The sequence below is a fragment of the Thunnus thynnus genome, chromosome 5 (assembly GCF_963924715.1).
Source record: "Thunnus thynnus chromosome 5, fThuThy2.1, whole genome shotgun sequence".
Classification (NCBI taxonomy): domain Eukaryota; kingdom Metazoa; phylum Chordata; class Actinopteri; order Scombriformes; family Scombridae; genus Thunnus; species Thunnus thynnus.
Genome location: NC_089521.1, coordinates 33834863 through 33862818, shown reverse-complemented (window position 1 = coordinate 33862818; position 27956 = coordinate 33834863). Strand labels below are relative to the sequence as shown.

The 27956-nt window shown below is 39.5% G+C and overlaps 1 protein-coding gene across 3 annotated transcripts in view; it reads right to left on the bottom strand.

Annotated features, from left to right (window-relative positions):
• cadps2 (Ca++-dependent secretion activator 2) overlaps positions 1-27956 on the bottom strand; it is a 254458-nt gene that overhangs the window by 135257 nt on the left and 91245 nt on the right. For all 3 annotated transcript variants that reach the window (XM_067590867.1, XM_067590868.1, XM_067590870.1), the window contains exons 4-6: positions 4711-4791; positions 3645-3878; positions 2286-2407 (exon numbers count right to left, since the gene is read on the bottom strand). In XM_067590867.1, the coding sequence (XP_067446968.1) occupies positions 2286-2407; positions 3645-3878; positions 4711-4791 (437 nt within the window). The remainder of the gene's footprint in view (positions 1-2285; positions 2408-3644; positions 3879-4710; positions 4792-27956) is intronic.

Sequence of the window (27956 nt, the reverse complement as noted above, 5' to 3'; positions counted from 1 at the left end):
TTCCTGTAAACTGAGTATTAATTAGGGATGCACGATATTATCGGCACGTCATCGGTATCGGCCAATAAAAGCTCTAAAATGAAATATCGGCATTGGCCATTTCTTCCGATTATGAGAGGCCGATATGTTGCCTTCTCCTCCACCACCACTGTGTTTCCTCCGCAGGCTGCACTTCACTCAGCTGCCCGTCAGACCCGCTAGCCTCTCAGCTAACGTTAGCCCCGGCTCTCTATGTGGATCCAACCGGAGCACCGAGTCCCGGTTTGTTATTCAGGTTAAAGCGAGAAGAAGCAGCTGGTCTGACGGGCAGCTGAGTGAAGTGCAGCCTGCGGAGGAAACACCGGGACCGTCAGGATGAAACAGTCGGTCAAGGAGCTGTTGTGTTCGGCTGCACAGATAGGAAACACCTCGGCTGACAGGATGTACCACTCCTACACATTAATCCTGTCTGTCTAATAAACTCAATGAAAACTCTACTGCTGCTCCCACTTGGCAGGTTCATTAAAGTTTTAATGCTGAGCTCCTGAACTCCAGTCTTCCTAAGTTCTTCCTTCATATATTGTCTTTCTTGATCATACTTAGTACAATCCATGATTGCATGTATAATAGTCTCCTCAGTCAGCTGGAAAAAAATATGTGTATATATCAGTATCGGCAATCGGCCACAATGAGTTGAAAATATCGGCTATCATGCATCCCTAGTATTAACAATCTGCATCTCTAAACCTTCACTGAAACATCATGAGGCTTCCACTGAGGGAAATATTCAAACCCAAATGTTTTTTATGGCGGCACCATTAAATCAAATGGAAACTTGAACTCTGTTCAACAACAACACAGATTACAGATTACAGTTTGGGATCACTGCAGCTGTTCTCAGAGTGCAAACTTTAAACTGCAATTTTAAAGACCTTTAAATGCAGGTTAAAAACTTGTTCTCCACTGCCTCTGGCTGCATTCAAATTACAGGATTTTTAGTCAGATTTGGGTCGTATTCATAAAGCTTCCTCCCAGTGAAGAAGATCTAAGAAAGTTCTTAGAATTACAATGTTTTCTAAGAATTTCCTCTTACAGTTAAGACTAGATCCTGGTAAAGATGAAAGTTATTCACAAAGCACCTTTAAGAGAGCTCCTAAGGTGAACAACTGTTAGGAGCAGGCAGGAGGACTTTTAACAGGCTCAAGAGTTTCTTAAGCAGAGGAAGAAAACGCTGAATGACGGTGAGTTAATTAGATCAAGCAGGGATAAAGTTTGTGTCGTTCTCATTACAGATACGCTCACATCTCCATCCAACACAATAACACTATAACGACAATAAATGACAGTGATCACAAAACTGAGATATTTAGCAACTGGAAACATTTGGAATTTGCTGGCAGCTGGAAATAAAAGATGTACATGCTGCTACAGACTGACAAACAATCACAGAAATAGATGAAAGTTGAGCCATTTTCCTGTTAATATCAAATAGATTAAGCACTAAACTTACCAGCAGGGTAAATAAATGTAAGACAATAAATATAACAACTATCAGCATGTCAATAAAATGGTGAAAAACACTCGTCATAATATCCTAGAGTATTGGTTCCAAACCTGGAGGTTGGGACCCCCACAAGGGGTCGCTGGATTAATCTAAGGGGTCGTGAGATGATCAGACAGGATATAGAATAACAAAAACATATTGTTGACACACAAAACTTGTTTTTTTTTGCAGGCTTTCCTCCAATTTTTGCTTTATTTATTATGAATTGTTGTATTTTATCTCATCAAACCTCTAAAAGTTATTCAAATAAAATAAGTCATCTCTCGTTTACCTGGTAGATGATGTCACGAGTGAGAAGGAGCCTTGTGTCCTAGAGCACAATATGTCATTATCTTTTTTTTATCCAAACAACAGTATTAAACCCCCAAATATTACATTTACAGTAAAGTATGAGCAAGAAAAGAAAAATATTTTTACATTTCAGAGCCTTGAACCAGCGAATGTTTGGAGTTTTTGCTTGAAAAATGACTTAAACGGTTATTCAATTATCAAAATAGTTGATCAATATTCTGTTGATGGACTAATGATTGCAGCTCTAAATCTAAATGTATTTTCTAGGGTATCAATGTCACGTTGCACTTCATTATGCATAAAAACACATGTTAGTTTCCATGTTAACTAGATGATACAGGTGCAATTTGTGGGATGACTTGACGACAAAGACGAATGTCTGCTGTCTTCAGGACCAAACTGAGCCACTCTGAATAGAGCAGGAAGAAGAAGAAGAAGAAGAAGAACATACTGTGGTCTGGAGGCTTCAGCCTGGTCCGTCTGCAGCTTCTCTCCTCCGTCCACCTCCATGGTGCAGTAAACAATCCGGTTTGGAGCCACTGACTTCAGTCCCTGAACCTCCACAATCACAATCTGAAAACACAGAGGAGGGTTGAGACAATCAGACACAAATAATAATCCACTGACTGTGATTATGACACGAGTGGTGGAAGCACATTTACTCAAGTACTGCACTTAAGTATATAATTTGAGGTACCGGTACTTGACTTGAGTATTTCCATTTTCTGCTATGTGCTGCTTCTATTTTACTACATTTCAGAGGGAATATCGTGCTTTTTATTCCACTACATCTATTTGAGTGGAGTTACTTTTTTTACACAAAAAATAATGAAAAAGTACAACACTGTTAAAGATTATTATACACTGATGCATCAATATTAACAATCTAAAAATATGTAATGATATTTCCATAATTTTTCTGCAGAATGAGTACTTTTACTTTTGATTCTGTAAGTAGATTTCACAATGAAACTTGTGAACTTTTACCTAAGAAGGGTTTGATTTCAGCACTTTTCCTTGTGATGGAGTATTTTACGTTCATGTTTTAGTACTTTGATTAGGAAGTAAAGGCTCTGAATACTTGTGTCTACGTGATGAAAGAAGACAAAGACGACCAGCTGATTCAGTTCTTCCTGCAGTTTCGTCTGCCTCCTTAAATTATATAAACAGTCTTCTCCAGAGTTATCAGACCTCCGACTACTGTTGTCTGTTAAACAGAGCACAGCAGAAGCTCAAGCTGACAGCAGTGGATGAGCAGTGTGTGCTGATTGAGACTGTTCTCCTGTGAGAAACAGCAGGAACCAAATTTATAAAACTTTTAGTGTGTTTTTGGATTTAAACTACAAGGTTTTAAATGCATCTCTTCAACTTCCACCACGATCCTGATGAGTTGTTTTTGGGATAAAACTGTGTTTGTTGAAATAATTTACAAAAAACTTCATATTTAAAAGATTTTATACAACTAATGCTGTTAAGAAAGCCACACACAGCAGATGTTTTGTTATATTGTGTATTATGTGAATAGTGTCTGCACTTTTAATGTGCTCTCTCTTGTTTTCTTTTGAGTTAACCTGCAAATAAAGTGTATAAAAAGTAAAGATGACACTTTGTAATTAGAAAATACCACAAATGTATTTGTTTATCAGTTATCATGCAAATTTGTGGATCATTTCTAGCAAATTTTCGGCAATACTACTCAAGGCCCAATGCACGTCTTTCTGGACTACTAATTTCAATATCTAGTAAAATGAGATAAGCAGTTCCAGCAGTCATCTTGTTGGTGTGTTATCAATACATTACAATCACACACCTCTAGTGTGAAGGACAAAACCACATCAGACTTGGACAGGACGTCTCCCTCGTCTCCCATGTCCAGGAAGGAGTTGTTCATTGAGGAGCGTTTGAGCTTCTGTTTGAAGTCCGGACCTCCTTTGGACACCGGCAGACTCTCCAGGTTCGCCATCAGCAGGTTGACTGACGATCGCAGCTCCTCCACGTAAAGAGCCTCCATGTCAGCAGAGATGAACTTTGGGTATCTCCTCTCCTGCAGGACAGATGTTCAGTCACATCATCAACACAAAGGTCTGCTTCACATGAACAAACATGTCTTTAAGTAATCAACTACAAAAACAAAACAAAGTAAAATCTGCAGCTAACAGCTGCCTATAAAAATAATAATAATATATTTAATTTGTACTGCACTTTTCATTCACAGTAGTTGCAAAGTGAAGATGTTTGACTGTTTACTTCCAGGATCTGTTTCATCTATAACTTTGTTCACCATCATAAAACCGTGAATACAAACACTAAAAACACATATACAGAGTTTTATTTCAACACTTGCACACTGTGACAAACAGATGACAGACTGTTAGCTGTTCTTAAAAGACCACTGTGTAGGATTTAGTGGCATCTAGCAGTGGGGTTGCAGATAGTTACTAACTGAATACCCCTCCCCCCCTTCCAGGTGTGTAGAAGAACCTACAGTGGATAGTGGTGCAACATGGCCATCCACCAACACGGTGGTTACAAATAAACACGGCCACACCCTGCACCTCCACACAACCCTTCGGAGGTGCACCGCAACGCCTGATAATGGTGCTGTAGCTGCCAAATACATATCATACATGTATTATGGGAGTAAGGTAAAAAGAAAATAGAATTACTGTAGTTTTAAAAATTTTTCCGTATGTTTTCAAGTATGAAAAGACCCAAAATGAACACTGTAAGCACTGTATTTGATTACTATAAGCAAATTATTTAAATAGCATCTGTATAGGAATGATTCTGTCCTGAGCTTTTTGATGACTATAAGTGGTTTCTACTGTAATAATAAAAATAATAATAATAATGTGTGCTTTGTGTGAGTTTCCCACCCTGGCGATCTTGTCGGCCAGCTGTAACCTTCCATCCAGCTCTCTGCGGATCTGAGCCGCCTGCTCGTCCACGTTGTCCAGCTGAGAAAGAAAAAAGCATGAAGAGCTTCATCAGTCAACCAATCAGACAGCTGAAGAATCAATAAATCAATCTAAAGGTGAGACAGAGATACAGCAGGAGAGGTCTACTCCAAAAGTGGACGGACATTAAGGAAGCTCAGTTGTGTATTGATAAACCAATCAGCAGCTGAGGGTCTGAGAGGAGAGTTCAACCAACTCATCAGGACAGGAAGTGCCTCTCAACAAATTACACAGGAGAATCATGTTTGTTTACTGTGAGTGTTGAAATTAAAGCTGCAGTTCCTCCAGTGACCGCTAGACGCTGCTCAAAGAAGACTCACTGCATTGAAGTGAATAGGAACAACCTCAACTTCTGTGTCACATGGTCCCAATGGTTCATTTCACCTTTGTATTATTCTGCTGCCTGGAGCGATATTAAGACATCCTTTCCCAACTCTACATGACATCTAAATGGGGTTGTAAGAAAGTTTATAAAAACGGAAATAGATTTTTCAAAAATATTGTATTTTAAAAAACATCTATCCATCCATTTTCTATACCGCTTATCCTCTAGAAAAGTGTTACTCATTGCTCACAAGCCTCATGCAGGTCATTGAGTTTTAACTGGCAGCTCGCATCACAGCTATTATTTATGATAATGCAGCCAATACGCATAATTCACAAAGACTGCAACAACAAACTACAAATATAAAATGAAGAAAGAAATGCATGCCTCATCCCAGTATTAAGCTAAGCCTGATCTTCTGTATTACATATTGTATGTCTTGGGATGATAGATTTACTTAATGGTTCGGGTGGATTTTGGTGTTTTGTGATTAAAGTGGCCCTCCTATTGACTGCGTCCTGCCAGTGTGGCTCTCATGAAAAAAACAGTGAAGACCACAGTACTGGAGACCAGCAGGGGAGCTGGAGCTGATCTCAGCTGACACTGGGCGACAGACAGGGTACAAAAAACATGATAAATAATAAATAATAAACACTACATGCTTCAAAACTTCTGGTTCCCTGTGCAAGCACATTGTCGTGCTATAATGGATTCAGTGCTCTCATTTGCATAAAATCTAAGTTTCGGTGCTTACTAGAGGTGACAGATGTTTACAGTGTGTTTGCCTTGATAGCTGTCTGAGGCTTCTAAACCTGCTCACCTCTTCTTCCCGCCTCAGCTTTACCAAGGCCCCACTCCTTTGGTCCAAATTAGGATTTTCTGGATCCAGTTACTGACAAACACAGAGGTAAACCCAAAGTTTGTTTAGTTAAGCCAACCTCGGTTAAATTCCCTTCACCATCTTAAAGCGACTGCATATTTAATTTGGGTTTCTGTGTCCTGCTGACAAAGCTCACGTTGATATGTGGACAATAAGAGTCATGAATCAAACCACCAACCGAGAATTGAGGCTGTCGCACTCTAAACCTGAGCTACAGTCACTTCAAATATGTGTACAATAGGGCTGCAACTAATGATTATCTTCCTATTGATGAATCTGTCAAGTATTTCCTCAATGAATCAATTAGTTGTTTGGTATATAAAATGTCAGTGACCTCCTCAAATTTCTAGTTTTTTGGACCAACAGTCCACAACCCAAAGATATTCAGTTTACTGTCACAGACATTTTTTCTTAAAAATGACTCAAAACTCAAATTAATTAATTATCAAAATAGTTGGTGATCAATTTAATAGTTAATAATAGGTAAATAATTGATTAATTGACTAATCGTTTCAGTTCTAGTGAACAATTTGCCAATTAATGACTGCTGGGTGTAAGATTTTCTGACTAAACACAGAAGCGATCATGACATAATGTTGAGTGGTCAGAGAGTTTAAAGGCTGTGTGCTGGCTCAAGTGTCCTTGTCTTTTATCTGAAATTTATCAGTTTTATTGGGAGAAAAAAAAAGTCTCTGAGGTGAAAGTGAAGCGGTCCTGAGTCTTCTAAAACTCACCGTCCTCGCTGTAGTTTCACCTTCACCACAGAGGGATGAGCTGTGCTGTTTAAGAGCTTCACACTGAGCGGGAAGATGAGCCAGCCAAGCCGAGACGACTCATCTGTTAAACTTGATGTCAGCGAGACTCGAAGAAGAGATGAAAGAAAAGAGTGAAAATTGAACGAGGTTTGCTTACTGGGCAGAAAACCTCGTTTCACAAATCTGTGATGAGCAGAGGCGTCTAAAAACGACAATCGGAGATAAAAAAGCTCCGATAGCCTGAAGCCAAAGAGACAAGAGGAACCTTCAAATGCTGATAACAGCGGAGAAGAGATAAGCTGTTTAATTTGAGCCTGTGTTAAAACGGCTCCCAGAGAATCACTTAAAAAAAATCAGCTGTCAGAGTCTCGTTTACAGAGAAGCGAACTTCATTTAGTCACAGCGAGCAGCTCTGAGGAGCTAATTCTGACCTGAGAAACAAACAAGAGCCACAACTACAGATGAAGACGTAACTCTGACGCCTTCTGCTTCTATAACGAGCTATTCGATAGTTGTGGGAGTTCATAAACTTACACCAGTTTTGGCCATTAGTATTATGGGATGGGGACCGCCAAATGTCAGATATAAATGTGAGATGATTCGACTCTGGAACTTGTGAATATTCCTGAACAGCAGCTCACTAGAAAGATGTTTAATTAGAACATTTTGAACACGGACGCCCCGTCCTGATTAGTGAGGTGAAACAGATTACTGAGTAATATTCATGACGCACAGTGCAAACTGTTCCTGATGTACAAAGAAAGACGGTCTGTTGATGTTTGGTACAAACCTAAATTAAGAACATATTGTCTGATGAGCTTTATGTGAAGCAGAATTTATCCAGAAGTCAAAGATCTCTGTGTGCACATTATGTTCAGGTTAATTAAAATCAGCTATAGAAACAGGCTGGTTTAATGTCTCCCTGATGAGAAAAGACTCCGTTTGCCGTGTGATTAAGGGGAGACTGAAGATGAAGTCAATTTTATGTTTTATTGCTCGTTAAATGATGATTTAAGGGCGACACTATTCAGTAAAATGTCCTCTGATGATTTTTTCTGGATGAATGATTATAAAAAACTTGAGCTGTGTTTCAGGAAGGTGCTGAAGACAAAGTTATTTGTTTGTAATGTAAGAAGTTTTATTCTTGTCTATGTTTGACAAATGTTTCACCCCTGCAGCTGAATTTTGGGTTCTTATAAGTCCATGTGGACTGGACACTTGTATGTGCATGACATCTTTTTTTTATTGAACAAAAGAAGTTAACATTTTTAAAATGTTAATGTTGTCAAACAAGAAACTGTTGAACTTTTCTGAAATAAGATAGTCTAAAACCATAGACTGTATAAAAATATGGACATAGTTACCGTGACGTCACCCGTTGGTTTCTGAAGAGAGGTTTTGAAGCTCAAAGTGAGCCGCTCCGGCCGTCGCCATCTTGGCAGTGCGTGACGCTGCCTAACTCCCAGCCAATCAAAAATGGGCAAAGAGGCGGGCCCAATGGCTGAAACAAGCCACCTAGCGGCTGGTGGACCTTTCACTCAAAGCAGCCATGTCCTTCATTATGCATAACTTTACGGCTTAATAAAACTTAAACGGGTGAGTTATAATAAAATTCACCCCCCGTACAGTTGTCATGAAAGAGGAAATTAGCTACAGAGACCAAAACCGTTGTTTGTACCAGACTGTAAACATGTTTATTTCTGCTGTAAAGTTGGGCATTTTAACATGGGGGTCTATGGGGATTGACTCGCTTTTGGAGCCTCAAGTGGCCATTCAAGGAACTGCAGTTTGTGGCACTTCCTCATTGGCTTCATTTTACAGCCCCAGAGATTACCGCCTGTGAAAAACTAATATTTTTATTTAAATCAGAAACTATCCAATCAAATAATAAGTAAACATGATTATGAATCTGAGCAGACATTTGATGCCAACGTTCAGCTCAGTGTTACAGACACATTTCAGCCCATATTTAAGAAATGTTGAGGTTTGATACTTTGTCCTATTTGCAGATCAATGTTCTGGATCTCGTTTCAATGACTATATTTCAATATTCAATATGAAAAGTCAGACATAAATGTTCAAATATAATCATGTAACCAGTAAACATTCACTTTTCGGCAAATTTAACTGAGTTTTATGTTGCGTTTTGACTACAGTCCATGGAAGCAGTGCTTAGAGGGATCTGATGTACAACACAGTACTTGTTGAAATGTATTTGGTAAAGACTCATCCTAACAGCAATGATACCTGCAGCAGTGAACCACACACAAACACGTTGGTCCTAGAAGTGACTAGATCGTACACCTGAATGAGGCTCAATCAGATTATTATTAGACTTTGACCTTGTTCTGCAGGTTTCTTCTGTACATGTGTTGACTGAAGATGATTCATGTGGTGCAGGGAGTACTTCAAGGTCTGTGCAGTATTAAAATCAATCTCTTGGGTCAGTTTGTACTTAACTCAGCCCTGAAGCAGCATCCTGTGGTAGAGTCTGTGTGGATATTAAGTTGGACCAGAGAGCAATAACCAGCACAGCGAAGTATGAGGTCAGAGAATATTTTTCAACTGCTCATGAAATGTTGGCCTGTTTCCCTGTTAAGTCAGGTCAGTTTTATCTTTACAGCCCAAAATCACAAATCACACATTAGCCTCAGGGGTCTTAACAGCAATACAACATCCTCTGTCCTTAGACACTTGATTCAGATAAGGAAAAATTCCCTTAAAAAACACTTTAACAGGGAGAAAAATGGAAAAAACCTCAGGAGGAGCAACAGAGGAGGATCTGTCTCTCAGGACAGACAGACAGGAAATAGATGTGGGTGCAGAAAAGACCAAGAAAGACAAATTGCAGCGATACAGCATGAAAAACAAAATTATAATGGACTTATAACATATATTTGTGTGTCAGTAAACAAAAAGTTCACTGATTTTCAAGTGTAACCCACATTAAACTGACAGCATTAACTGTGGTTGGCTCTAACAGTGTAGTGCTGGTGATTCAGGCAGAACCCTGATACAGACTTACAAATAAAAGGGCGAGAGAGAAATATGGTTACCAATGGTAACCAAATTATTGTACAACACTAATTGGGGATAATTTCCCCTGATGTGTGCAGGTGGGCTTTTTTCATGAGTCTGAGATTGTTTCTGAGACAAAGTGATTGATATTTGGCGAGCCAGGATCCTTATCCATATACCAGGAGCACAGGAAGGAGTATCCAGCTGACACACACACACACACACACGTTTACTTATGTCAACTTTGGGGACTTTACATAGACTTCTTAATTTCCTGGAGACTTACCCTGACCCTAACCTTAAACACTGACCCAAAAATCAGCTCTTTCCCATTTGGGGACACAGCTTCTGTCCCCTAACTGGACAAGCTGTCCCCAATTAACTGGTCTTAAGTCTGAAATTTGTCCCCAAAAGGAGCCTATGACAGACACACACATAAAACTCTGTACATTCATGCAGATGCATTGTTTTCATCAGATTTATAGAGTTGTGTGTACGCAAGGTTCTGTTTTATGAATCTCAGTCATTGTGAAACTGTGCACGAGCCTCATTTCCACTCCCATAATAGGCCATAAACGGATGAAGAAGCCCCTAAGCAGCTGTTTTCATATCAATTCTCTGCCTGCTGCACTAGTCTGTAACCTGTCAATGAAACAAACAGGAAAAGGGGAATAAATGCATTTTCACAGATTGTGTTTCAGCGGCGAGCTTCTCTAACAGCAGAACAGCTGTCATTACGCTCGGCTGTGCAGCTCTTTATAGCGTCCGTATCATTAATTCATCACATGAACCTGTAAACCATCATCAACATGACAAGTATTAGTTCGTAGCTCATATCCAAACCAACTTTACAAGCGTTGTCACAACTAAGGATGAAATAAAAAGAATATTAACAGCAAATTAAAATGTTGACTCCTGTGTAAACCTCATAAATCACACAGTCAGCACAGCTGGTTATCAACCAAAACAATTTCATCTTCACCTCATCACATCAGCCTCACATTGCTTTAGAAAAACATGAGAACGCTGGTCTGAAGTCAGTGTGAGGTGTTCACATCCTCACTGCACATGAAGTCTTTATAAATACCAGTTTACATACAGGAAATGGTGTATGCACGGTTTTGCATGTTTTTTTTTACAATGGAAGTGATAGAGGACAAAATCCACAGTCCTCCTTCTGTGCAAAAATTGTATTTAAAAGTTTATCTGAAGCTAATATGAAGCTTCAGCGTCCAAATGAGTCAAATCAAGTAGATATCTTTCAACGTTACAGTCTTTTTAGTGCCAAAGTTCCTCTTTTTGTTACTATACTTCCACCTGCAGCTCAACAGGGAAACACTGTCCGAGGAATTTTATGCTACAAAGCCTGATATGTCTAAAATATGCATTGTGAGACTGTGATCCCTCAAAAAATTGCATGACAGTCTTGGGTTCATCAATGTCTGTACAAAATTTCATGGCAATTTATTCAGCAGTTGTTGAGATATTTCAGCCTGAATGCATTGTTAAAAATGTCAAACAGTTCCCTCTTCTTCTTCTTCTTTTTTTTTAAACAAAAAAATTAGATGTTTGAACAAGATTTGCTTATGAAGCACAAAAAGTAGTTTAGCTCCTGAGAAGGATGAGTGACAATTTCACCTGTGGAGATTTTTTATCTTCAACAAAAATAGTTATTTAATAAAATATTTTACCTCATGTCACCACTTCCTGTCAGGCCTGACATACGCCTGCTCTAATTACTGAGACATGGAGATTTGTACATGGATGAGTTGACAGCTGTTGGTTTTTTTTTTCTTCCCGCTGTCACCGTTAAGTCGACAGAACTGATCAGAAACGTGGTCGTGTGGATCGGCGTGCTGACTGCTGACGCTCCGACATGCAGAGATGAAAACTGAACCGACGTGTTTAGTCATTCTGCAGTCGTTACTGATGAGGTCTGCTGATCACTGAGCCCTAATTAGCTCCACGCTGTGAGGGAGAAACTGAAATTAATTATCAGACTGATGGAGGTCAACCCTGCTTCTCAAAAGTTCACTTTTAAAATCACATGTTTTTATTGTTAACTCTTTACTCGCTGTAGAAATCTGAGTGTGGAGGAGAGGTTTAAGATGTGTTTATACTTCTATAATAATTAATAATAATGTATCATAATAATTATAATAAATACTGAGCTTGAGCCTTACTGTGTTTTCTCCTTATTTTTTGAGATCTTGTGTCTCTTTTTAAACTTTGCGAACTTTAAAAGCGTTTTCTGATTCCTCAGGAATTATTCTGGTTAGTTTCCTTTAAAATTCTTCACAAACTTTAGGGAAATTCTTAAAAAGCCAGCAAAATAAATGTGCTTTTTTTCAAATAGCGAGTTTTGAGTGAATACTGACAAAAAGATGTGATGTGTTATTTGCATAGACTGTATAAAAATATGGACGTAGTTACCGTGACGTCACTCGTTGGTTTCTGAAGAGCGGTTTTGAAGTTCAAAGTGAGCCGCTCCGGCCGTCGCCATCTTGGCAGTGTGTGACTCTACCTAACTCCCAGCCAATCAAAAATGGGCAAAGAGGCGGGCCGAACGGCTGAAACAAGGTGGACCTGTCACTCAAAGCAGCCATGTCCTTCATTATGCATAACTTTACGGTTTAATAAAATTTTAACGGGTGAGTTATAAAAAAATTCCCCCCCGTACAGTTGTCATGAAAGAGGAAATTAGCTACAGAGACCAAAACCGTTGTTTGTACCAGACTGTAAACATGTTTATTTCTGCTGTAAAGTTGGACATTTTAACATGGGGGTCTATGGGGATTGACTCGCTTTTGGAGCCTCAAGTGGTCATTCAAGGAACTGCAGTTTATGGTACTTCCTCATTGGCTTCATGTTTCAGCCCCGGAGGTTGTTGCTTGGTTATTTGTACTCTTTAGTTTGAACTCTTTTGATACAGTTGATCACAACATTTAGTTAAATAAGCTGCTTTCTGTGGGTTTTGATGCTTGTTCTTACAGTTGGTTTAAATCATCTTTCTCTGCTACTGTTGTTGCTGATGGTATCAAATCAAGCCCCCAAATTATAGATAAAGGTGTCCCTCAAGGATCAATATCAGGCCCACTGCTATTTACTCTATACTGTATATAAATAACATTTATTTTCCAACTCAGCACTTTAATGTCCATTTTTCCATAGTCTAATTTGTTGCAGGCCTTAACTCACACGTCTTATTATTTATTTATTTGTCTGTTTTAACTGTGTTTACGTACGTCTGATGTTTTATTTGTATATTATTTACATTGTTTATGTGGCTGGTTCTCTGGTATCTGTGAAGCACATTGTGTTTCCACCTGGAATGAAATGTTCTCTATGAATAAAGTTTTGCTTCGCTGGCTGATTTTCTTCATAATGTTTGTGATTGTTGTCGGTTGTGTGTCTGTGAGTGTGTATGATGATTGTGTTCTTACTGGGACGTGAATGAATATGTATATGTAACATGTTCTCAGGTCTCTATTCCAACAGAGATCTTGATCTCAATGAGATTTCCTGAGTAAATAAATAAAAAGCTTAATTAAATTTGAGCTTATTTTTATCTTGTGTAGTATTGAAGTCTTTATAAATCCTATATCTTTTTATATCACCGTGTTTTATTTTAATCTGTTTTGCCCTTTCGGTCTTATGTTAATCTCTTAGAACTTCCTTGTTGATTAAAAAGTGTTATATTGAAAAACGTGTCTAAGAGCTCCACCAACTCTGGTAGCTGCTGTTCCAGTTAACGGTGGTTTTGTCAGACGCACTCTTTGTTGTTTATTTCTGGGATTATTTAGAAAATCAGCCATTATTACACCGCCCTTTTATTGATATGCAAATATTTGTTCCTCTGCAAAAACTGAAGCGTTTTTCAATATTTAAGCTTTTCATTTTAAATTGTTGGCATTATATTCAGCTTTTATTACTGAAAATTCATAATGTACATGGAAAACATGTAGACGGAAACTTTCTGATTCTTCTGACTGTTAATAAATGCTGAATGGATGCAGCTAGCAGCCAGCTAACAGGAGGAAGAGCAGCTGGTGGAGATGTTAGTAATCAGTAAGGTATTATAACCCAGAAGCTGTTAAACTTATGGGTGTAAAGTGTTTGCAGAAGTTGTTTTTCTGACCACAAAAACTTCTTGACTTTGCCTTCCTGGTTGTGACTGTGACTGTTAATCACACTCAGTCTTATTAACAGCACCCAGATAACTGAGCTCACAGTCTGGTTTCATCAGCTGACTGTTTGTCCATCACTCATCAAACTCTTTGTACCACACGTTTCAGTCAGCAGTTACACAAAGAGGTTCATAAACCAGGCAACAAAACACCAACAGCAGCCAGTAACAATGAAAACATCCTGCATCTTTACTTTTTTCTTAACAATGCCAGACATAAGACTATTTTCAGCAGTAACATTAGCCTTGCTCCGACAACTTCTCCAAATGAAAAAGACAAAATATGTTGTTGGACTGAAGAACAACATGCAGGACATCATCATTTGTTCTTTCACAGACAAACAAATCTGTGGAAAAATAAATCTGTTTTATGATGTGGCATCGCTGTGGTTTAGGTTTGGTTATATTTAGGCACCAAAATTACCTGGTTAGGGTTTGAATATATGGAAATTCAGAAGGTTTGTTTGTTAAAGAAAGCGGGAGATTTGGAGAAATTGCTCCTTAAGAGGGAGGCATTCTGGATATTGAATTTGAGCAGTAATGCTAAATGTAGAAAAGATTATATGTTCTGGTTGTATAACCTTCGATATTTCTCTCAGAATTATTGGGCCTCATGCAAGAAGCACTTAGACAGAACAGACTTGTTCTTAAGAGGCACTTATGAGTGATTTACGAAAATCTGTGGTATTCATCAAATTTTCTCTGAGGTATGAAAATGTACAAGAGGTCCAGACTAAACAGACTGTCTGACTTTCTTCACAAGGACAGAAACACTTGTTTGACTTGGAATCATAATGTCTTCGTCTGAAAGAATTCTGGGGTTTAAATATGACACGAAACTCAACATAACATACATAACTAAAATAAAATTAGGCCCATTGTGTCAATTTTGTTAATGCTGCTTTTGCCGCTAGAATGTAAAATATGTTGTTTTTGCAGAAGCAACTGATTCTGTTGATTCTCTTACTTCTGCATCATTTTGTTTGTCTTCTGATCGGTTGTTTGTAGTCGTGGGTTGCAGCAGCTGTCAGATTGTGAGATTTTGGTCCTAAATTTCTGATACTGTCAGAATTGTGACACAGTCTGTTTTTAGTGTGGCAGCTGGCACCGAGCAGCAAAAAGGGGGAGATGCATCAATCAGTGAGGTTTGGCAGATATTCAGAGCTACCTGCAGGAGGAACGCAGGAGTGAGGCAGGTGCACATCTCAGTCCATGCTGACTGCAGGGAGGACAAAGGTGCAGGAACAGTTGGGAGGCTGAAGGCTGTTCTCTGTGTGCAGTGTTTTATCCCGTCAGGGTTGAATGTGTGTGATGTTAATTGTTTTCATGTATTTCAGACCTGCTTCCCTGCAGGGTTGAAGACGGCTGGTAGCCGGTAGGTTTACTTTGATAGTCGTGTAATAAATGTTTGATTGTAATAAATGATTGTTAATATTTGTTTCCCTGCAGATTATCAGCTGTCCATTAACTGCTCCTGCTGTGGGAATATTTTCATTGTTTGCTTGTTTTGGGTTTTTTTGGGGTTTCTTTTTCTATCTAGTCGGCCCTGGCAACTGAGCTGGCAGCAGGAAAATGATATGAGTATTACCCTCAGGACGGACTAGTTTTGTTTTCTTCCTCATTTTTGTTTGTTTGTTTTATTGTTGACCTGTTTGCTTCCTGCACTCAGGTCGAATCCCAGTCAGGCAGTCAGGATGTGACGTGAATGTTAATTGTTTGCAGTGAAAATAATCACACGTGTAAATTTTGAAATGTGTGCAAGACTTATTGATTACAGTGTGCGCTGGTGTGTTTTGGTGAAACTCAGCTCCTGCCCTGAACTTTTGTCATAAAAATATTTATTCTTTACCTGCTTTATCGTCATTCTTTATGCTAGTGACTCGCAGTGGGGGTGTTACACAACGATGTGTCAAACGGCGGGATCTAGGACCGTCGTCGTCTTTGATTCACGACCCAGGATTTTGTCTCGTCACTGTCAGCTTTTGTCTGGGAAATACAGTCTTGTGATAACAGTTTCTGAATCTGACACAGAAAAGAAAATGATGTTGTTCAGATAAAGTTCCCAAATGATAAAAACAGAGCCGACTGATGTTTTCTTCATGACTTTTAAAAACTTCAGTTAAGAAGTAAGAAGAATGTGATTTTATTCTGATGATTTGATCTCTTAAGAATCTGTTTTTACAGACACGGTATTTTATAGATGTGAAATTCATTAAAGTCTCTGTTGATTAATTTTCCTTCTCTGGAAGAGGACGATAGAGACGATACCGACACACCCACGCTTTGGCTGCTTGTACTAAAATTAACCAACACACACACACAGATTAGAGTACATGCTGGCTTTGTTACCATGACTTCTATTTTGTGGTCTTTGTTGGAAGCCTTTCTAATTCTGCCTCACAGAACATTTCTATGACAACCAGGTTTTATATAAAGCTGTTAATCAGAGTCTCTGCGGTGTGTCAACATGTCAGAGAGGCTGACTCCTCACATCAAACTGTTAAGACGCTGATTTAAAAAGAAAAAAACACGAAGGAACGTGTCTGGTTAGCGTGTTTCAGTGAAGAGTTTTCTCACACAATAATGAGGATAGTTTAGCTTAATCTGTAAACTGTACGGAAGCACAAGAGTGGTAAACGCAGCCCAAACATCAGGCTGTCGAAGTGAAATACTGAAGATATAGAGACGGATTTTAGGAGATGTCAAACAACACGATGTCCGTCTCTTACATGTGTCATGCCTGTCTGAAGGAAATCATCTTCTGATCTTCTATATATCACCTTTTTAGAAACTGAGAAATACTTGTTTTAAAATAATCTAGTGATTGTGGAAAAGGTTTTATGACCAAAGGAGTCATTAGAATTATCTGCACGTGAAGGAGCTTTTAATATCAAACTTATTGATGTTAAAAATGTTTTAAAAAATCCAATGTGGTAACAAATAAATCTCCAAAATTGAAAATACATCAAGGCCTTGGATGATTGAGGTTTATTAGAATTTTACTAATTTTGTACAACACAGCTGATTATAAATGAGGAAAATTTTGTCCTTTACCGATTAAAATCACAGGAAAATGTAAAGTATGTGTTGAAACGACAAATAAAGCCTGATTCAGACAGGATTGACATTGAAGTGGGAAATTAAATATTGACAGACATTCACCAGGACAAAGCCAAAAGAGAAAGACAAAAACAGTGGTGGAAGGTAACGAAGTACATTTACCCAAGTACTGCACTGTGATGCTACTTTATACTTCCACTCCACTACAAGTCAGAGGGAAATATTGTACTTTCTACTCCACTACATTTATTTGACAGCTTTAGTTACTTTTCAGATGAAGATTTGACACAATGGATAATATAACAAGCTTTTCAAATACAACACATTGTTAAAGATGAAACCAGTGGTTTCCAACCTTTTTGTCTTTTGACGTCTTACAAAAAGCAGTGTGTAGTCGGGGTCACATTTCACATGTCTATGAGTTGTTAACAGCTCCACCAAATAGTGATTTTTCCCTCTAAACTTCTCACATGCTTTCATTTCAATAAATGTTCAAATGATCCAATATTTCAGCAAAAATCAAAGATTAGAGAAAAAGTCCAAAAACTGAAAACAGATTTGTGTATCAGAACTACATCAAGCTCATAATACTTATGTACTTTTACTGCAATACTTTAACTACATCAAGCTCATAATACTTATGTACTTTTACTGCAATACTTTAACTACATCAAGCAAGGGGAGGGGAAGATTAGCAGCGACACATTTCTCCGTTCTCTATTTCTCTGTTTAGCATTGTCAGGTTAGGCTAACTCATTGTTGCTAACTTTGGAGCTAACCCCTTCACTTTTCCAGCAGTTCGGGAAACAACAGATGTGACTTTTCACGGTCTTAACAAGCTCGCTCTCTGGCTTAACCACTCACTCGCTTAGCACTGCCCTATTCCTTAAAAGGAGCTACGCTACCTGGAGTTTCCCAGGCAACGACACAGACGTTGACTCATGTTTCAAAACAGCGCTGCACAGGGACTCCCAAACGCTATTGATTTCCAAATGAATGGATATTTGACATTATTTTTGACATTTAAAAAAAATGGCCTGGTGGGAGTTCTCGCTGGCCTGGCGGACCAACAGGCCTGCACTATTATAGGGGAAATACTGACACTGATGATTTAATGAGGGGAGTTGTATGTCAATCACAGTGACCTCACACTGTCTATGAAAGAAAAGAAAAGGATTATTGTGTCTCTGCCTGCTTTCAACCTTCTTAGTAATGCTGAAATCAAGCATTTTTAATGAAAAACTGCAGGACAACAGTAATCTCGAAGACAACTGACCTGGCTTTGTTGTAATGAAATTAGAAACCGATGAGGCACATACTTTACGCAGATATATTAACTTTTTGATTTGAGCAATCATCTTTAGATATTTCATCATTATGTACAGAACAGTTTCAGCATCAAAGTAAAAAAACAAACAAGCTATTGTTTAACAGCTGTCTTATTACAGACTCAAGGACCTGCTTTGAATATAAGCAGCTGATCACAGAGTAATCACCTGACAAAGAGATGAAAGACTGCCAGAGAAATGACACACAATTACAATTACACCCTGTCATCAGTTACAGCGGGAATCAAAAGAACAAATGAGGGGGGGGGGCAGAGACTGAGACTGAGATCTGGCTGTTGCTGGAGCGGCTGTTAATTTATTAGAGCTTCATCTACCTGTCCCGTTAAACTAATGAGAGACGACACACAGACAGAACCCAAACAGAATCAGTGGACGCCCTCCACAGCTGAGTAAACACCTGTTTTTGGTCAAAATATCTGTGAATAAAAGAACCAAACAGAGAATACTGGACTAAACCAGGGCTACATTCACAACTAACCAAAATGAAGTGCCTGAATTCAGTCAAAAGTGACCCTGAAATTAAAACTGAACTAATCTCAACACTAATAATATTTAGCTGTCTAATAACCTTACAACGTCACGTGATCAGATTTTAAGCTGGTGATTGGCTATTTCTTGCTGAAATACCCTGAAATCTTTATGTATAGTCTTGTACCTTCAACTGTCCATCAAAGAACCAGACATTTTCTAACACAGTTGTTCAATCTGTGAGTTATGTAACGTTGTGTGTGAGAAAAATGGTCTGTGAGGAAAATGACAGTATCGTCTGCATATAGAGACATGTAAGTCATTAATATACAGGAGGATGTGTAAATGCTACCCAGAGGCACCCCAACATCACAGAATGAGGGAGAGGTGGTTACTCAACCAATTCTGACTACCTGAGGTCTGAAAAATAAGAAAATAGTAAAGCTGCAACTAAAAATTATTTTAATTATTGATTGATTTGTCGATTAATTTCTCTATGAAAATGGTGAAAAATGTTGATAACTGTTTCTCAAAGCCCAAGATGACGTCCTCAAATGTCTTGTTTTGTCCACAACACAAAGATATTCAGTTAACTGTCATAGAGGACTAAAGAAACCAGAAAATATTCACATTTAAGAAGCTGGAATCAGAGAATTTGAAGTTTTTCTTCTTAAAAAATGACTCGAAACAATTACTTGATTATCAAAATAGTTGGCGATTAATTTGATAGTTGGCAACCAATCGATTAATCAACTAATTGTTGTGGCTCTTTAAAAAAGTAAAAGTATCATCTTTAAAATAGAGGGAGAAAACTGGAAATAGTTTCATTTTCAAAGTGAAATTTTGGATTATCCATCAGCAAACCCGTATACACAGACGGTGGACTGTCACTGTTATTCATCTTCAGAGGCCAGCTGATCTGAACACCTGGACACTTCATCCATCGCCAGCTGCAGGTCCTCCTCTTTTCTATTTTTATCTCCCTCCATCCTTCCTATCACTGAAACAGAAGTGCACACCTCTCTCAGCCTCGCTCACATCTCTGCAGTCTGTATTTTTATCCTCATCCTCCTCATCTGTTCTTAGCTGAAGGACCCTCAAAGACCAAATGACAGAGGAGGCTCAGAATCCACCAACCTGAGAGCTCCAACATCAACTCACAGCGCTGCTCACACACATATTAGATGTTAGGGCTGCAACTAATGATTATTTTCATTATCAATTCCTCTGTCAGTTATTTTATCAAGTAATCCATTAGTCGTTTAGTCTATAAAATGTCATAAAACTCATACTTCTATCCAAATTAAATTCTCAGTAACCTCAGCTGTAATGTGTGTTTGAAAACAGATTAGTTTTTCTTTTCTTCTTTAATCTTTGGTCAATTAGGAGATGGTGAATTGTTAAAAGCCAGATTTTATTACTCAATTTAGGTGGGGAGGGGAAGGGGGGGGGCAGTGGAGCTTTTAGGGAATGAGCATGAGTAATTATAATCAAATCGTTGGCTTCACAACAAATATTTCACAACATGCTTTGTTTTTTTAACAAGCTCCAAATTGTAACTAATTGGTTTGTGTCAAGGAATCCTAAGACTAAGAATTCCTGTAGCTCAGAAAATTAAATATTATTCTTTACAAATGACACACACAGTCTTTACATAACAGCAGTCTGGGTTAAATGAGGCTTTAGATGACTGTAAATGGACATTCAGGAAACAGCATGACTAAAGATGCCAGTGAGTCACAGAGAGAGAGAGAGCGGGTGGAAAATCCCAACGCCTCCGAGAACCGTACTGTACAATATGCTGTAAAGTTGTAACTGTACAGACAAACAGAGAAACTGTAATTCCTGTAGGTGAATAAAGTAGGAGAAACAGACAAATTAAACTGATCTTAAAGGCAGCAAGACTCATAAAGCATCACTGTGGTCTGGAGGTTGGATGGAGATTAGGTGTTTCCTGCTGTAAAGCTTCACCTGCCTCGTACTGAAGCAGCATCACAACCAAACCAGGCGGAGGAGAGATAGATTTCCTCCACAGGAGTGTTTTGACATGAGAAGTCAAGAGCACAATATGCTCAGCGATCAACTATTCTAGAGAGAAAACGGTTGCTAGGTGACAAAAATGGGCATTTCTTTGATTCCATTAAAACAAGACTAAGTCAAAACCTACTATACGGCAGGACCGTGTATGGTCAATGTGTGAAATTGTGGTCAGTGTGTTACAAGGACAGTCAGCATTATAGTGTCTATAATGTGAATCCCTGGATATTAAATGTTCATCTGCAATTTTACCAGCAACATTTGCTGGTAGAGTATACTGTAGTAGGATATCACATGACATGGTGAAGCTACGTTTGATTTAAAAAAAAAACAAAGGTTATAAATGCAGCTGTAAGAACATACTTTCCACTGTGTGCTCTGCCTTGTGCCTCTTATGCACCTTTTCCTGGTCGATGATCATGGAGGCTGTGGTGGAAACTGTATATTAAAGTTTTGACAGCATCATCTGAACAGCACCACCACTCCGGGTCATAATTATTACGGACACTAGATCAGTGTTTTTCAACCACTGTGCCGCGGCACACTAGTGTGCTGCGAGATATTGTCAGGTGTGCTGTGGGAAATTATCCAATTTCACCTAATTAGTCTAAAAAACTTTTTTTGAAAACGCATTAATTATTATCTGCGAATAATGTGCCATTGTCGAGTGTCTGTGCTGTCTAGTGACTGGCAGGGTAATCATGTAATACTCTTCCGTATCAGTAGGTAGCAGCAGGTAGCTAATTGCCTTGTACTTTGAAACAAGAGAATTAGTGATGCATGGATGCGACAGGTGGCGGTGACAGTGGCGTTGTGGCTAGCGAGACTATACGGTGAGAGTGATGGAGAAGTTTTTGAAAAGGAAAAACGCTAACTCCGAACCGGACCCTGGACAAAATTCGGACTCAGATGAAGGTCAAAGTGGAGGTCAAAAGAAAGCAAAGACGGCAAGCTCGACCAACGTCTCTGGCGTGAGGCAATACAGCGAAAGTTATCTTTCATTTGGATTTACTTTCACCGGGGATGCAACGACACCGACTCCGTTGTGCTTGGTGTGTGAGAGAAAAAGGTAAATGAGAGAGGCCTTAAAGCTAGCTACCACGTTGCTGAACTTTGCTGATCTACCTTTGGACAGTTTTTGGTTGGCTACTGCCACAGAGTTCCCCATTCTGGCAAACAAAGCTATTTTGACATTGCTCCCATTTTCCACAACATGTCTGTGTGAGGTGAACTTTTCAAGCCTGACTGCTATAAAAACAGAGAGAGACTGAGAGCTGTTGTCTTTCTTCGATTCCTGCCAGGATATCAGCTCTGTGTTCATCAACAGGCCCAGGTTTCACACTGAGTGAGTAGAAATATGAAAGATTTTTTCTTTGTGTTTATTTGATTCCTATTCAAGACACTTTGACGAGAATGACTATATTGTTAATATAGACTACAGTGTTTTATTTTTTTATATTTTCGACTGAAAGAAAAAAAAGGTTGAAAAACACTGCACTAGATGGCGTCTGTCACTCAAACATAACTATATGTTATTTATGAGCGACTGACATTATGACCTGCTGTGTCGTTTTTCTTGGGAGGGCAAACTCTTCTGCACATGTGCAGTAAAACCAGAACTATCAAACTAAAAAAACAAGAAGCTAAAAGAGGCTAAAAACCTCTGTAGAGCTGCAGAGTTGGTGACAAATCTCTGCAGGTTCCCAACTACCAGAGGAACCTTTCACGTTTGATTTCATCTGCATATAAATAACATTGACCAACACAGTTTTAGAGAACAGTTTTGTACATTTTGATAGTATCTAGATACATACTGTAGTCCATGATCAGATACAAGAACAATACAGAAAGATTTATAACAATAGAAGCAATAAAAGTTGCTGATTTGATTCATTTCAACTGCAATTAGGAATTAATATTTGTACCGTGTGACTAAAATAAACCAGCAATTTCCTCATTACTCATTTCAAATACTAAATCATCAATACTCCAGAAAAGTATGTCTTCTGCCACAACTAGCTGCTGACTGTGTGTTTACCTCAGTGTCTACATCAGTATCGTCCCTCTGAGTTTGGTATTTTCAGTAATGCCATTTGGACTCATTTGCCTTCAACCAGAGGAGCTGGTGGTCAGTTGGAAGTAGCATTAGCTGCTAACGCTAGCGTTACTCTCCCTGTGTTGACTTTCAATGACTTTTCTGTCATCATCGCCTTCATAAATTAGTAGCAAGATGAAAGGTTCCCTCTGCATATTTTATGATACTGCTGCACATTTTTAAGACAAAAGGCAGCAGTAAACATGGTGGCACCGACGTTTCTTTCACTGTGGGAATGTGGTGAATGTTTGAAGCAGGTGTGTGATTGAGAAATGTAGTAAACCAGCAGGAGAGGAGTGATTCACACACACCAACACGTATGGTTTTTTTTAACAGCTGCATCAATGTTTTACAAATTTTGTGCAGACTGTCAGACCTGTGGTTGCGTATCAATGTAGCCGATATTCTGACTCGTATCAGTTCGTCTTTACATCGCTGGTGAAAAGTTTTACATGGCACCAAGATTTTAATGAAAAACCTAGAAACACAGGTGCTTTCATTTCTCCCCTCTCTCTTCTCTTCTCTCCTCCTTCAGCCTCACTTGTTTCTATTCCGGCCTCTAATGAAGCAGGACAATAATAGAATCCGTCCTGGCAACAGGCACATTCTGGTTGTTATACAGGCGAGAAAGATGTCTCAATGGGCCATGAAGCAATCTGTAAATGGAAGCTATTTATGCTCGGAGCCAGTTACAGCGAGCAGCAGAGGAGAATCACTGAGGATTACTGATGCATCGTTTCCCTTGCAGGGTGGTTTAGATTTCTACTCCATATTCAGAGACTCTCTAAAGGGCAACAACACACTAAATCATTTTTACACAGTACACATGATTTTTTCCAACAGCACACATATTGTGTGTAAAAACCACTTTTTCTGCTCAACATTAGCTTATTTCTATCTGATCGGATTTGAAAATTCAGTTTCAAATTCTCTTCCTCTCCCTGATCGTGATGTAATAGGCAAGACTGAAGTCAAACTATTGACTAGTACTGTATGAAACATTTTGTCATTAAAATGAGTGGGTAGGTGTGAGTATAAATGTCAGAACACTAGAGATGCTACAGAGAGAACATTTTCCCATCAATTAATAAACTTTTTTGTTACTGGTTACACTGGACATTTTACAAGATGAGATATTCGTCGATGATGTTGAGTATCTGTAGAACGCTTACTTTGATCCTTAACGTTAGATTTTTTAGTTTACATTTTTTAGTTTTCCCTTACTTAAGAGTTAGTGACAACAGAGTTCAGGCTGCTGCCAGCAGGTCGTCCTTCATGTACAGCCAGTCTGCGGCAGACGAGCCAGAGAACCAGAACCGGACCTACTCACCTGCCATCCGGAGACAGACACCGAGAGCAGGCTGAGCAGGCAGCGAGCAGGAGAGTCTCTGCCAAAAACAAGCACCGACACCCGGAGACATGAGAGCAGCTGCTCGCTAACAGCTCCGTGTGTTTACAGCGGAGAGCAGGAGGGAGGACAGACGTCTCACTCTGCTGCTCTGTGCTGACACTCTGCTGCTGCTGCAGACGCTCACAGACACTTAAGTATTGATAACTTAATACTTAGTGGGATGCTTGCTTAATATTTTACAAATTAAGACTTTTTTATTTGATCAACATGGGCGCTGATATGCAAAAATGAACTAATTGGGTTTTATTTCTATTTTTTAAAAAAAGCAAAACGGTGGTATGGGTGGTGGGAGAGGGCTGTAATGGGTTTATGCCCCAACACCGTGTAACACCAGTAACACCGACTACATCAGCAAACCTACAGAACACTATCTGTAGCTGAAGCCTCAGTTTGTGCCTCTCACACAGAGCTGCTGGTGATGTTAGCGAGCCCGATAAGAGACGCCAGAGAGGCGACGTTGTGCTCCTCAGAGAAATGTGTTTATGCAAATCACCCAAAGATTTATTCATTTTTTCTGGCAGTAAACACAACACATGAGCATTGCACTGTGGGACTGAACGCCATGGACACTATTTATTTTGTTCCATTGTGAAATTTTTGAGGAAAATGTAGGTAGAGCTGAAACAATTAGCTGATTGATTGATTAGTTGCCAACTATTCAATTAATTGCCAACTATTTTGATAATTGATTAATCAATTTGAGTCCAATTTCTATGATTCCAGCTTCTTAAATGTGAATATTTTCTGGTTTCTTTAGTCCTCTGTGACAGTAAACTGAATATCTTTGGGTTGTGGACAAAACAAGACATTTGAGGACGTCGTATTGGGCTTTTGGGGAAACAGTGATTGATATTTTTCACCATTTTCTCACATTTTATGGACCAAACAACTAATCAATGAATTGAGAAAATAATCTTTAGTTGCAGCCCTACACTCAGCATTCAGACATTAAAATAAAATAGTGTAGGGTAAATGTAGTACACTATACAATAAACAGGGAGTGATTTTTGACACCCAAGACTGTGGAACCAGAATCACAGAGACATGAGCCATTGATGACATCACAGTCTGTTCTCTCTATTGTGACATCATCACTGGGATTCTGAAGCTGCTGCTGGTGAGATTTTCCTCAGTTTACATTCTGAAACGTGAACAGCAGACATAAGCAGAGATAGTTTAAGAGAAAAGGAAATGAGTCGGCCTAACTACGACCACATCCGGACTGTGGAGGACTTGAAGAACGAGTTCTTCACCCTCCAACGACACAACGAGTTCCTCCGCCGAGAAACGGAGTCCCTCCAACAGGACAACGAGTCCCTGCGGAAAGACAACAGAGACCTCAGCCACAAGAACGAGGTTCTCGAAAAACAGAACAAGCACTTGTCTCAAAGAATGGAAGCGATGGAAGTGAACAATCTGTCCTGTATGGAGACAATGAGTCAGCAATGTGACAACCTGCAGAAAGAGATCCAGCAGATCAAAAAACAGATCGAAGACGAAAGATCAGAGCGGTCTGCCGAGCAGCGGAGGGACATTCAGTTTGAAACGGGACTGAACGACATCATGATGAAGATCTACGCTGAGCTCAGATCAAAGGAGGAAGAGTCGAAGAGCCTCCAGGACCGACTCTACACTGCAACCGCCCAAAACCGTCAGGACCTGGGCCTGATACTCAGGACTGTGGGCGACATTTTTAATGCAGAGAAGGAGGAGAAACACAAGAAGAGGACCCACTGGTTTTTTCGTTGGTTCTGGTAGGCAGCTGCAGGAGGACGAGGAGGTGGTGGACAATGCTGGAGGAAGAAGAAACAGTTTGTTTGTGCTGTCATAGACCAATCTGATGACCAGTTCAGGGTGAACCAATGCATCCTTAGAAAGCCTCCAGCCTCCCAGCACTAGCGGTGTAACGGGACGTTGTGGATCCATGAGCCGTACGGACCACCCCCAGTGGTTCGGCATACATGTGGACCACGGATTGACTGCAAAATCTAATGTCTAATTGGAGACAAAGTAAGAAAACTGCTGTAAGTACAAGTCATGGACAGACAGTGTGTCGTGTTGCTGTTTAATGTGCTGCAGCTGAGCAGCTAATTAGCCATCTAGCTGCTAACTGACTGGTGAATATTTGGTGGCTCGTTCAACAAGCTGCAGGACAAGTTTGGATGATGTGGACACAGGCTGCTGTTTCATTCACTACCATGTTTAAAGGAAGATGGTATCATGCCTCATACTCAATTGAGTATTGAATGCTATAGGCCTAGACTGCCGGGGCACTTCCCATGATGCACTGAGCTCTTCTCTTCTCCTCTCCATCTGTATGCATTCATGCACCATTAATGCATGTTACTAACTTGGCTTCTTCCCCGGAGGTTTTTTTTTCTGCCTTCTCATCTTGCAGGAAACTCCAGGATCCGGATGGCGTCCCGCCTTGAGATCTTCTCTGGGTATTACTGCTATTGTTATTGCTAGTTATATCTCTATTATTGTTATTGTTGTAATTGTTATTATTCTTCTCTGTGTCTCTCTCCCCCCTCCCTTCTTCTCTCTCTCTCTCTCTCAACCCAACCGGTCAAAGCAGATGGCCGCCCACCTAGAGCCGGTTCTGCTCGAGGTTTCTTCCCGTTAAAGGGGAGTTTTTCCTCGCCACTGTCGCCAAGTGCTGCTCATGGGGGAATTGTTGGGTCTTTGTAAATTAAAGAGTACAGTCTAGACCTGCTCTATGTGAAAAGCGCCCTGAGATGACTTTTGTTGTGATTTGGCGCTATATAAATAAAAAATTGAATTCAATTTAATTGAATATTTTATAGATTTTATAGATTTTATTTAAATATTGGACATCTTGAATGTTGTTTTCATTTAAGACCAAAGGCAGACATTCCTTCCTTTAAGAGTTTTACAGAATAAATGGAAAACAAAGTTATATTTGTCTCCCTTTTTTTTTTTACTGATCCGAAAAATGATCCGATCCGTGACTCCAAACCATGATACAATCTGAACTGTGAGTTTTGTGATCCATTGCACCCCAACCCAGCACACCGAGAAAGACAAGACAATGTTAGATGATATGACATGATATGATATGATATGATATGATATGATATGATATGATATGATATGATATGATATGATATGATATGATATGATATGATATGATATGATAAAGAGTCTCCAAGCTGTCTGTGGAGAGACTGCTAGGAAAGTCTCTTTTTGAGTCAGTTCTCCAGATGTTTCTCCCCATGTTCCTCACACAAACACACAGCCTGTGATATCAGACAGGCCGTGTAAATAAACCTGATTTAAAGGTGCACTATGCAGGATTTGTCAGTTGATGTTTGTAAACACACCATTCAAAGTTGGCCCCTCCCCCTCAGCTAATGACACCAGAGCCAGAGAGCAGAGCGGCGCAGAGGAGAGAGACATAGACAGCGATGTAACCTGGTCGCTACGCTACAAATCTCAACCTCCTGCGTGCTGTTATTGGCTGGAGGCCACACACCCACTGCCCAAAGACTGACGCACAGAAACATCCTGAACACAGAAAACACAGGCAGAGCAGAGTCTCTGTAGATACATACAACCCC